The 12,806-nt window shown below is 41.4% G+C and overlaps 1 protein-coding gene across 28 annotated transcripts in view; it reads right to left on the bottom strand.

Moving 5' to 3' along the window:
• Positions 1-12,806, bottom strand: part of Ubap2l (ubiquitin associated protein 2 like) — a 72,027-nt gene that overhangs the window by 57,880 nt on the left and 1,341 nt on the right. For 27 of the 28 annotated variants that reach the window (XM_045138530.1, XM_045138541.1, XM_045138548.1 and 24 more), the window contains exons 2-4: positions 8,775-8,904; positions 5,514-5,591; positions 4,938-5,048 (exon numbers count right to left, since the gene is read on the bottom strand). In XM_045138530.1, coding sequence (XP_044994465.1) covers positions 4,938-5,048; positions 5,514-5,591; positions 8,775-8,864 — 279 coding nt within the window. In that variant the 5' untranslated portion in view covers positions 8,865-8,904. Of the gene's footprint in view, positions 1-4,937; positions 5,049-5,513; positions 5,592-8,774; positions 8,905-10,342; positions 10,362-12,806 lie in introns of those variants that run through there. The other variant, XM_045138529.1, reaches the window with a different exon arrangement.

The following is a 12,806-nucleotide window of genomic DNA, read 5'->3' as shown; positions in this document are numbered from 1 at the left end:
ACTCTGTCTTAAATAAAAATATACTTTTTTTGTAAAAATTCAAATATTTTGCCAGTGTGATGGCGCATGCCTTTAATCCTAGGACTTGGGAGGCAGAGGTAGGAGGATCACCATGAGTTCAAGGCTACCCTGAGACTCCATAGTGAATTCCAGGTCAGTCTGAGCTAGAGTGAGACCCTATCTCGAAAAGCCAAAAAAAAAAAATCAAATATATTTGTTTGCTGAGATGTAGTCTCAGTACATTGGCCAGGCTACCCTCAAACTCTCAATCCTCCACATCATCCTCCATAATAACTGGGATTACAGGACACACAATTATGCCTGGCTAAAATTAAGATTATTTTAAAATAACAGATAATGTACACACAAAGATTACTTCTAAAAGATCTCGATCTAGTTCAATAACTTAGTGTAACAGTAATCAAAGAACTTGGTGACTGGTCTGCATTAAGTATATTCCCTTACCTAAAACATTCCTATTTGGGAGCTGGGGAGATGGCTCAGCAGTTAAGAGGTGCTTTCTTGCAAAGCCAGGCAGCCATGGCTCAATTTCCCAGCACCCAGGTAAATAAAGCCACAGACCCTGTCTTGATATGTGTGGAGCACAGGTACCGTGAAGTAGCACACACCCATATAAATACAAATATATAAAAATAAATTCTCTTGTGACCTAGTGACACTCAACTTTTTGCCTTTTAATTCATATCCAATAAAGATGAAACTCAGTATTTCTAAATATTACCTATAACTTCAGAATGAATGAGGAGCACACAACCTAAAGGTTATTTTATGAAATCCATAAATCTAGGAAGAAAATAATTTTGCCACACAAATACATAGTATCACACAGTCGTTTCCTTTAGTAGAAGACTAAACATAGACTGGAGAGACGGCTCAGTGGTGAAGGCACTGTAATACAGCATCTCCTTCTACAGCCCAGGCAGCAGGACTGCTAAGTGACCCTACTGCTTCAGCCTCAACAGCGCAGGGATTACTGCCATAAGCCACCATACCTGGCTCTCTCTATACTCTGTAAAGTGACATGATCCAATTTTACTTCTCCCAAGTAAAATATAACCATATCATTTATTGACACAAGTTTCATGAGAGATGGATCATGAAAGATGGTATCTTAAGGCTACTTCGTCATTATGCAAGCACCATACAGTTACACAAACCTAAATAGTATAGACAACTACACATCTAGATTTCCTGGTACAATTTATTGGCCCACTATCATGTCTGGTGTGGCAATGACTAAAATGTCCCTTGCAACACATGCATATTATATATGGTATATCCCAAAGTGTAGGAAAAAGTTTATAGTAAGAAGAATAAGCTAAATATTCTTGATGAAACAATCCTCAGGAAAATAAACTTCAGATTTAAAGTTGAGTTTTTTGAGTTTTTGTGGGTTTTTTTCAAGGTAAAGTCTCATTCTAACTCAGGCTGAACTGGCACCAACTCTGCAATCCCAAGGCTAGCCTTGAACTCATGGAAATCCCCCTACCTCTACCTCCTGACTGCTGGGATTAAGGCATGTGCCACCACACCCAGCAGATTTCAAAGTTTAAAAAAAAATTTTTTTTGTTGTTTATTTTACATGGGTCCTGGACAACCGAGCCTCAAACCAGGGTCCTTAGGCTTCACAGTCAAGTGCTTAACCACTAAGCCATCTCTTCAGCCCAGATTTAAAGTTTTAAAAACACAGATACATTGGTTCACACAGTCCTGCATAAAACTACAAAGAAAAGTTCCAGGACAAATAGCAACTATTAAATCTTTACTACTTTAGTCACCGTTAAACTATAAACAATCATGGCTCTAGTGTTAACAACTAAGGTCTAGTCATTTTCAAGAATATGAACCTATCTTGATGACCCTAAAAGAATACAGGCCATTGCCAAGACTCTTGGTTGCCCACCGAAACTAGATTATAAAACCCTATTGCTTCCAATTCCACATGCTTGGGCTGCAGGTCACTGAGAAATCAAGCTGGAGCTGAGCTAGAAACCACCTCCCTGTTGACTAGTTGTCAGAAAGCTGGCAATAGCTATTCTGCATGCATAGCAAAGACAGCAACCGTGTTAAAACAACAGTGGACCCTGCAAGCCCAAGACTGGTGAGCCAGGCCAAATATGCCAAGTGGTACAGCTGTGGTATATGTATTAAAGGAGAAAGCAACCACTCTCTAATTGGACTGGAGCACTGGTAAGCTGCCCAGTACATGGTAAATAACCTTCCACTCATGATGTCAGCTACCATATTTTAACGTAATGGGTTAACAAAAATCATGAAAGTGGCCAGGTATGGTGGTGCATGCCTCTAATCCCAGCACTCAGAAGGCAGAGAGAGGAGGATTGCCCTGAGATCAAGGCCACCATAAGACTACAGAGAGAATTCCTAGTCAGCATGAGCTAGAGTGAGACACAACCTCAAAAACCCAGGGGGAAAAAAAAAAAACTTTGGGGGCTGGAATTGATAGCGGAGCGGTTAAGGCATTTGCCTGCCAAAGCCAAAGGATGATTCTCCAGGACCCACATAAACCAGATGCACTAAGTGGCATACACATCTGGAGTTCATTTACAGTGGCCGAAGGCCCTGTCTCTCATAAATAAAGAAATTATTTAAAAAACGTGCTGGATATAGTGGTGCACACCATTTAATCCCAGCACTGGGAGGATTACATGAGTTTGAGGCTATCCTACAGCTACCAAGTTACTTCAAAAAAAGAAAAAAAACTGAAAGACAAAAAAAGTATATTTAGGGCTGGAAAGATGGCTTAGCGGTTAAGTGCTTGCCTGTGAAGACTAAGGACCCTGGTTCGAGACTCCATTCCCCAGGACCCACATTAGCCAGATGCACAAGGGGGGCACATGCATCTGGAGTACCTTTGCAGTGGCTAAAGGCCCTGGCGTGCCCATTCTCTCTATATCACTCGCAAATAAATAAACAAAAAAAATTATTAAAAAAAAACAACAAAAATGTAAATTTAGAAGTAGGGTAAGGATATAGCACAATGGTAGAACACATGCACATAAACATGAAGTACAGGGTTCAATCCTGAGTGTTCCCTCCCCAAAACTAAAATCAAAATTATAATAAAAGCACATTCAAAATCAGTCGTTGCACATCTTTAATCCAGGTACTCAGGAGGAGAATCAAGGTGAGTTTTAGGCCGGCCTGGGCATACAGAGTATGTTCTAGTCAGCTTGGGCTAGAGTGAGAATCAACCCTGCTTTAAAAAACAAGCAACAACAACAAAAACATGCATCACTGGGTAATCAAATCTGGGTTCTTTGGCTTTGCAGGCAAGCTCTTTGACTTCTAAACCATCTCTCCAGCCCCAACTTTTTCTTTTTAACTTTTTGTTTATTTTTATTTGAGAGCAACAGACAGAGAGAGTAAGAGGCGGGGGAGGGGGGAGAGAATGGGCATGTTAGGGCCTCCAGCCACTGCGAAGGAACTCCAGACGTGCACGCCCCCTTGTGCATCTATCTGGCTAACGTGGGTCCTGGGGAATCGAGCCTTGAACCAGGGTCCTTAGACTTCATAGGCAAGCACTTAACTGCTAAGCCATCTCTCCAGCCCCCCAACTTTTTCTTTTAAAGTCTTTGTGGGTGGTGGGCAAGGAGCATTCTGAAAGCAGGCCAGTAATTCAGAGGAAACAGGACAGCTATTTTAATATTTGTATGACTTCAAAAATAAGGAGTATCCCTGGCTGGGTGTGGCAACACATACCTCTTTAATCCTAGCACTCAGGAGGCTGAGGTAGGAGGATCACTTTGAATTTGAGGTCACTCTGAGAATTCCAGGCCACCTAGGCTAAAGTGAGATCCTGCCTCAAAAAAAAAAAAAAAAAGACTATCCCCAAAGTAGTAAGGCTGTGTCCTGCTCTTAAAAATAAGTATCATTTGGCACACATGATAAAATACAGAAACAGAATTCTCATTTGGTAGGAAAGAAAGGTGAAAGCAGCTTTCCTAAACTTCAGAGCAAGCAGTTCTTCAAGACAGTGTCTAGCAGGCCCAAGGACAATCACAGTATATAACTTGTTTCTTTGCTACCACACAGAACTAAAGTCCAATCACATATCAGGTGATGTAAAAGTGATACTGAACGGAATGTGCTAAATTCAGAAGCTAGTGGTTTATGACTTTGTTCAGTAGCAATAAAAAGGATGAATAGAGATCTTTCATGATTAGTGACCAACCTATCAGGCAGCACACCTGTAATTCAGACTAACTTAACTGAACAATCACAAGGCGTATATTAAAAAGATAAATAAAGGCTGGAAAGATGACTTAGTGGTTAAGGCACATGCCTGTGAAGCCTAAGGACCCAGGTTCAATTCTCCAGGGCCCACATTAAGTCAGATGCACATGATGACACATGCATCTGGAGTTCATCTGCAGTGGCTTGAGGCCCTGGCATGCCCATTCTCTTTCTAGGACCTAGGTTTGATTCCCCAGAACCCACATAAGCCAGATGTACAAGGTGGCACATGTGTCTGGAGTTCATTTGCAGTGGCTGGAGGCCCTGGCACACCCATTCTCTCTCTATCTACTTCTCTCAAGTAAATAAATGAAAAATGAAAAAAAATTTTTTTTTAAATACTTGCAATGTGGCTGAGCATGGTGGTGCACATCTTTAACCCCAGCACATGGGAGGCAGAGGTAAGACCACCATGAGTTCAAAGCTATCCTAGGACTACACAGTGAGCCCAGGTCAGCCTGGGCTAGAGTGAGACCCCACCTTGATAAAAACAACAAAAAGTACTTGCAACATGCAGCGAGCTGCTCCAGGAACACCCTTGCCTCTTTGTGGAAAAGAATATGCTGATTTAAGGAGAATCACACCCCACTATAAATTCTATTAGAATTGTTACCAGTACTGCAACCCAGAACCTACATTCTAGAACATTTTATTAACACTACCGTGTCTGGGTTTCCTTCCAGCAGAACATTGATGGCTCTGTTGATATCTCCATTGCAGTCATGCAAAGCAATCACACATTCATCCTGGTTTTTGCCTGTGATATCAATCAACTGAAAAAGAAGGATCAACATCCATTACGAACAAATCTGTCCTCTCCCTAAGGACAATTCCAGCTGAGTTGCAAAGAACTGATTTCAAAAATTAAAAAGTATTAAACTTTGTTATTCTACTTTCAAAAGTAAAATGAAGGCTTAAGAATTGGGTAAAAATATTTACAAAGCAATCAATAAAGCATCAAATGGAAAATCCAAACCTGAAACACACATGGCTATAGTTTGCATATCATCAATTTCCACATTACCTTGAACCAAGAGGCTAAAGAGATATATAGCTCAGTGGTAAGGTGTGAGCTTCAGCAGATACTAAAAACAATTATTGGCCTAACCTATCATTCAGGATCATTACTTGAATTACATATAGTAGAAAGTATCCTGTTCAGCAACAAAGATAACTTAGTCACACCTTCATCCTGCTCTCTTTTCTCTTGGCATACAGAGAATTAGTGGTACACTCACTTGTTTCACCTTCTCCTCAAAGTCAGCATCATTATGGTCCGAAATCATCTGTGCAAGTCGAATTTGCTCTGCAGTGGCCTAGGAATCAAGATGAAATCAAGAAAGTTTAACCAAAGCTAGATGTGAGCCAAGCATAACCATGCCTTTATTCCCAACACCTGAGAGGCTGAGGTAGAAGAACTCCTGTGTACGAAGTCAGCCTGGGACTGCAGAATGAGTTCCAGGACAGCCTGGGCTACAGTGAGACCTTACCCCCCCCCAAAAAAAACACCTAACACAACAACAACACAAAGACCTACACCAAAACATCCACATTTGGTAGTGCAGGCCTATAATCCCAACTACTTGAGAGGGTAAGATAGGAGACAAAGCTAGTCTAGGTTCACTTCCCCAGAACCCATATAAAACAACAAACCAAAAAATAAGTGACACATTTGTAGGGGCAAAAGACCCGAACACACCCAGCTTGAGTACTCACATTCACACACAAACCTTCATCAAATAAATAAAAATATTTTTTATTTATTTTTTTTTTTTTTTTTTTTTTTTTTGGTTTTTCGAGGTAGGGTCTCACTCTGGCTCAAGCTGACCTGGAATTCACTATGTAGTCTCAGGGTGGCCTCGAACTCACAGCGATCCTCCTACCTCTGCCTCCCGAGTGCTGGGATTAAAGACGTGAGCCACCACGCCCAGCTTAAAAATATTTTTTAAAAAGCACAATATCTGTAGCTCAGAAGGTAGACCTCTGGCTTTGCTTAGCATGCATGAAGCCCTGAGTGTGATGAACTTGGTCCTAGTGGGCCACACCTGTAATTCCAACACTCAGGGGATAGAGGCAGGAGGATCAGAAGTCATCTTTGGTTACACAAGGAATACAAAGGACAGTCTAAGAAAGAAGCCATGGGCTGAAGAGATGACTTAACAGTTAAGGTGCTTGCCTGAGAAGCCCAAGGATCCAGGTTCAGTTCTGCAGTACCCACATAAGACAGATGCACATGGTGGTGTATGCATCTGTATGCATCTGCAGTTCATTTGCAGTGGCTACTGGCCCTGGCGCACCCATTCTCTCTCCCTCTATCTGACTCCTCTCTCTCAAATAAAACAATTAAAAAAAATTTTAAAGAAAACAAACCAGGCATGCTGATGCATGCCTTTAATCCCAGCACTCAGGAGGCAGAGGTAGAAGGATCACTATGAGTTTGAGGGCACCCTGAGACTACATTGTGAACTCCAGGTAAGCCTGGGCTAGAGTGAAACCCTACCTTGAAAAAAAGAAAGAAAGAAAGAAAGAAGAAAACAAGCCAGGCATGGTGACACACAGCTTTAGTCCTAGCAACTTGGAAGACAGAGGCAGGAGAGCACAGTAAGTTCAAGACCACACTGAGAGTACATAGTGAATTCCAGGTCAGCCCAGGCTAGAGGGAGATGCTACCTTGAACCCACCCCCCAAAATAAACATAAGTCCTGTTTCAAAAAAATAAGTAATTAAAGGTAGCCGAGTGTGGTGGTGCACGCCTTTAATCCCCAGCACTCAGGAGGCAGAGACAGGATTGCTGAGAGTTCGAGGCCACCCTGAGACTACACAGTGAATTCCAGGTCAGCCTGAACTAAAATGAGACCCTACCTTGAAAAACCAAAAATAAAGCCGGGCGTGGTGGTGCATGCCTTTAATCCCAGCACTTGGGAGGCAGAGGTAGGAGGATCACCATGAGTTCGAGGCCACTCTGAGACTATATAGTGAATTCCAGGTCAGCCTGGGCTAGAGTGAGACCCGACCTCAAAAAAGAAAAAAAAAAAAAAAAAAAGAAAATCCAAAAATAAATAAAGGAAATGGCTGGGGATATGACTCCGTGGTTAAAGGGACTTAACTGCCAGCCTGGGTTCAATTTTCAGACATCCATGTAAAGCCAGACTACAAGAAATGGAATATGCAGCATCAAGGGTCTCTGGTATGTCCCCTACACACATATTAAGTGTGTGTGTGTATGTGTGGTGTGTAAGAAAATACATAAGGGAGCAAGCCATCATGGCAGCATATGTCTGTAATCCCAGCATTGGCTAATGGAAGAGGATTCCAAGTTCAAAGCCATCCTAAGCAACGGCTACATAGCAAGGGAGGTAAAAAGAAGGAAAGGAAATCCAGCCTGTTAGCACACACCTTTAACCCCAGTAAGGCAGAAGGATCACTGAGTTCAAGGCAGCTGGAGGGAGACCTTACCTCAAAAAAATAACAACAAAAAAGATAAATAAATAAAACAAAGGCTGGAGGGATGGCTTAGCAGTTAAGCGCTTGCCTGTGAAGCCTAAAGACCTCAGTTGGAGGTTGGAGTCCCCAGGACCCACATTAGCCAGATGCAGAGGGAGCCGCATCATCTGGAGTTCGTTTGCAGTGGCTAGAAGCCCTGGCACGCCCAGTCTCTCTCTGCCTCTCTCTGTCTGCCGTTCTCAAATAAATAAATAAAAGCAAACAACACCAACAACAACAAAAAAGCATAAAGGGGAAATTCTATCTAGTTTAATCTTATGCATTCAGTATATATGACCCTAGCTGAATGTAAGGGAATTCACTCACACTGGTACAATACACACCAAACTGGTCATGGAAAACAGATAGCACCCAAATCAAACTTAGTACCTGAGGTTAATTTATTCTTTGAGCTCTAAAATTGAGAAAGGCTCTATCTACAGTGTCTCATTTAATTTTGAAGAAATACACTGAAGATGCCAGCCTTTCATTAGAAAAAAAAAAATGCAGGGCTGGAGAGATGGCCTAGCAGTTAAGGCACTTGCCTGCAAAGCCTAAGGAATCATGTTCAACTCTCCCAAGTCCCACCTATGTAAACTAGACACACAGGTGAGCCAAATTCATTCATCCTTCCTTCCTTCCTTCCTTTCTCTCTCTCTCTCTCTCTAGTTCGCTTGCATTTAAAGAAAGAAGGGGGAGAGAAAATATGTAAGGATATAGAGAGATTTTAAGATATGTCTAGGAAACAGATGCACTACTGAAACAGCTCAGCTGATAGAAAATGGTAAGATATAACAGCACTCAAAATGAACCACTAAGCCTCAGAGTATTAAGCAACAAAAAAATCAACCTGTTCTATCAAGTAAGTCATTGACAATCATCAACTGAGAGCCAAACACTAGACAAGAATTAGGAACCTGAATCAATCACTCCAGGCACAGAAGTATGGCCCACTGCATAGGGCCTGCTCTCACCAGCAAAGTTACCCACGAGTCCATGTTCCTTAGGTTCTTTACCTGCGGCCGCTGCTTGTGCTGTGTCTGGTTTTGGTTCTGAGGTTGTTCCCAGTTTCCCCGGGCTCGGTTAGTGCCCACCGACGTCATCATTTACAGTATATACAAATAACAGTATTTACAAGGTAGGATACTGAAGATAAAAGAAAAAAAGTTTAGGTGGTTAAATGTGGGTAAAATGTTTCGAATTTGTTTTATCAGCACCTTCACCAAACACTTTCCTCAAAAGGACAAACCAACCACGAGTCACGCAGCCTTTGCTCTTCTGCTCTTTCCTCCCCTTTCACAGTGCTGGGCTCAAGCCTGAGCTTCACACACAGCAGGCAGGCATTTTGCCAACCGAGCTGCAGCCCAAACCCAAGATCCTTTGTTTTTTTGAGACAGGGTTCTCAAAAGTCTAGGCTGGCCTCAATCTCACCTTGTAGCCAAGGCTGGCCTTGATCTTCTGTTCCTGCCTGTATTCTAAAAGTCCTGGATTAACAGGTGTGTGCCATTGAAAAATAACTGTTTGATAAATATGGCTATTAATCCATTTTTGTTCAAGAAATGTATAGGACTGGGGATGGAGGCTCAATAGTAAAATGTGTGCTTTGCTCACACAGGATCCTAAGCTAGATACCTGGCACTGTATTTCACCCCCAAAAGTTAAATACATGTATAATGTTTTGGATTTTTTTTTTGAAGACAGGGCCTTGCTATGTAGCCTGGCTGGCCTCTGCTTCCCTACTGCTGGCATTACAGCTTAAGTGGCAGGACTTTTTTGTTTGTTTGTTTTTAGACCTAGGGTCTCTCTAGTCCAGGTTAACCTGGTATTCACTCTAGTCTCAGGCTGGCCCCAAACTGAGAAGGATCCTCCTACCTCATCCTCCCAAGGCCTGGGATTAAAGAATGGGCCACCATGCCCGGCTATTTTTTTTTCCCCCAGTGACAGTATTTTTGACAAATTTGTGAGAATGGTCTAATGGTCTGATTACTTTAAAGTGTATGAAGTAACACCGTTTTTTGAGTTTGCTTTTTTTTTTTTTTTTTTTTGGAGACAGGGTCTTGCATTACAGCTCAGGTTGATCTGGAGCTCACTTTGTAGCCCAGTAGCCCAGATGACCTCTCACATATGTAACTGAGGATGAACTTGAACTTCTGATCTTCCTGCCTCCACTTCCTGGGTGCTGGGAATCATGTGTGTGCCACCACATCTAATAATGTAGTGCTTGAGATCAACCCCAGGGCTTCATGTATGTTAGGCAAGCACTACATCCCCAGCCCTCTTTAGTACCTCTGACAAAAGGAAAAGTAATCAAGAAGGCCTGGAAACAAATGTCTTCCAGGAGCTGGGCACAGCACATACCTGTAATCCCAGGACTTGGAGAGGTAACCAGGTAGGATCACAAGTTCAATGCCAGCCTAGACAACAAGATTCCCACCTCAAAAAAAAAAAAAAAAAAAACCCTTCCAAGGTTGGTCTACATTCCAAAGAAATAACAGTTTAAAATATTGCACAGAGCTACAAGCATAGCTCATTACATCTTCAGAAGTTATGTCCAATATATACAGAAAACAGCCTTAAGTCTTACCTGCTCTACAATTGTTTCACATAAGATGAATGTGAACTCCACTAGCTGGGAAAGAACAGAAAGCCTTTTTCCTTCATGTTTCATCTCTTCATTCTTTCAATAGGACATGTGCTAGTCCTAGTGGCTATACAAAATTTGTTTTCTGGATAGTAATTCCAACACACTGCTTTATAGCTGCTTCTGTTGGCCTCATTCATATGTCCAAGTAACCAGAATCGCTATTACTAACACTCACCTTATTATACAGGGAATCCCAAATTTGCCCCCAACCAAACACATCCACTACCAAGTTTTATTTGGAAAGGCCTTTAAAGTGGTTTTAAACTAAACCTAAGACATTAATTCCTGCCAGGTGACTTCTGTCTTTAAAAAGACACAGAACACACAGAGCTGTAACACTGTTTGTAGTAAGGTTTCCATCAAGCAAGCACTCACTTAGCTCAAGTTCCTTTCATTCATACTTGTTTTACAATGCAATCTTAATGCTGCATTTACTAAGCCAAGAAATCATGATGTAGTACTCAAAACTGGGTTACTATGGAGTGTTGTACTGCCTTCCAAAATGGAAAAATTTACATTTTTCTAGCCAGTATTATTTAATGGGTAATTCTCTAGCCCAGAAGATACTACGGGCTTTGAGGTAGGAAGAGTTTTAAAGAAATATTCAAGGATTAACTGGTAGGGAAGTGAACTTCACCGGTTTCTTGGATGACAGAGAAAACTGCCTTTCCTGTGGACAAATTCTTCACCAGCTTGTGTCAATAGGTTGCACACGTGTTTGTTTTTTGATGTGGTCATTTAGCATGAAGAGTTCTATTACAGTCCTTATCACCAAGAAAGTTTTTTAAGGCAGTTTCAGTACTAATTTTTAACCATTACCTCTTTCTTCCCCCTACATACATGTACACACAGACTCGTAAATATTTCAAGCTAGTATGTTATTTGCTACAGAGTAGACCATTTTCCCAAGCTGGCATAATTACTTCATATTTATTTTACAAAGAAAGAAGTCTTGCTTAACCAAGTGGATCCAAATCAACAAGGAGGGGGAAAAACATCTAGAGAACTAGAGGGAAACTATCATGTTTGTCTGCAGATGTTTGTTGCACAGCCCAATCACTCTCAACTCACTCCCCTAGCTTAAAAGCACTGAATGCTCTCCAGTCCATCCATATGCAGTTATCAGTTTTCCATGGACTAGCTGTATAGATCACCACACACAGCTTACAAGCCAGTTGTTAAATATAATACAAAGTCATATTAAAAGATACATAATCAGCAGACTAAAAAGAAAAGGCCTTCTGGTCATTCTTGCTATTAATTTCCGTTTCCTTTTTACAAATGATTTGAAATGTGTAACTAAGAAAATTTTACCGCCTGGTTAGTAACACTGAAGCAACAGGTCAAAGTGATCTAGGGAAACCATCAGTAAGGGCACAGAATTAGTAGCTTCTCTCAGTAGCATGCAGTGACCAATACGCAGTTATCACAGTGGAAGTGAGGGACATGGCTAGCTAACTCTTAAAATATAAAAATATTTAAGGGGAAGTGGGAAGAAAAATAGTGAAGACCAAGAGGATACTGCAGGAGTAAATACAAGCTTCAACAGAGGTGCCCTTGACTACATTTTGAAAGCCAGCTACTTAAAAAAATAGCCAGAGAAATTTTACTGAAAAAAATAAGTCACAAGTATTTATTGAATATCTACTAAGTGTCCAATACTTCAGGAAATACAAAAATAGTATGACTTAGTTGCTGCCCTCGGGGAGCTTACAATCTAATTTAAGAAACAATTTGAAAATTCTGAAGTTGGACTGGGATGAGTAAGGGTTACTACCTCTAACAGAGCAACTAATTTCCCTCGTGCTCTGTTGAAATAACCTCTGGGCCCCACTCCCCACCACCTTCAATCTAGCAAGAGGCAGGCCTATTGAGTTAAGCCACACTTAGCAATGAGGAGCTTTAAAATTAAAAAAGTAGTACATTTTTTAACCTTTCATCACTAGTTTACATGCCAGCAATAGTTCCCAGTCACAATAGAAACAATCATTGGGATAATCTAATCTTATTAAGACAATCGTGTAAAACCTCAATGCAGTTTCAACAACAGATACAGAACCAAAAGGTTTTAATTCCCTAGAAATGCTGGTTGTCACTGACACCCATCCCCTCCCAGCAGGTCCCATCAGATATCCCCAAAGCAGAATATGGGTGGTGGAAAGTTGATGGAGACAAAATTAAAAAAATTTACCGGTGAGTCAAAAGCAAAAACATTAACATTAACAAAATCTCCTGTTACTGTGGTGTTTTTTTCTTTCCACAACATCCTACACCAGAGATGGCTACATTTCAAGAATCGTGGAAACCGAGCAGTCTCCTGTTTGTGACATCAGTTTGCAAAGCCATGTAGGGGGAGGCTGTCCACCAGGTGAAGGGTCTGAGGAAAGCAGGCATTCCGATCCCA

This window comes from Jaculus jaculus, chromosome 19, assembly GCF_020740685.1.
Source record: "Jaculus jaculus isolate mJacJac1 chromosome 19, mJacJac1.mat.Y.cur, whole genome shotgun sequence".
Classification (NCBI taxonomy): domain Eukaryota; kingdom Metazoa; phylum Chordata; class Mammalia; order Rodentia; family Dipodidae; genus Jaculus; species Jaculus jaculus.
This window is presented reverse-complemented; position numbering and strand designations above follow the sequence as displayed.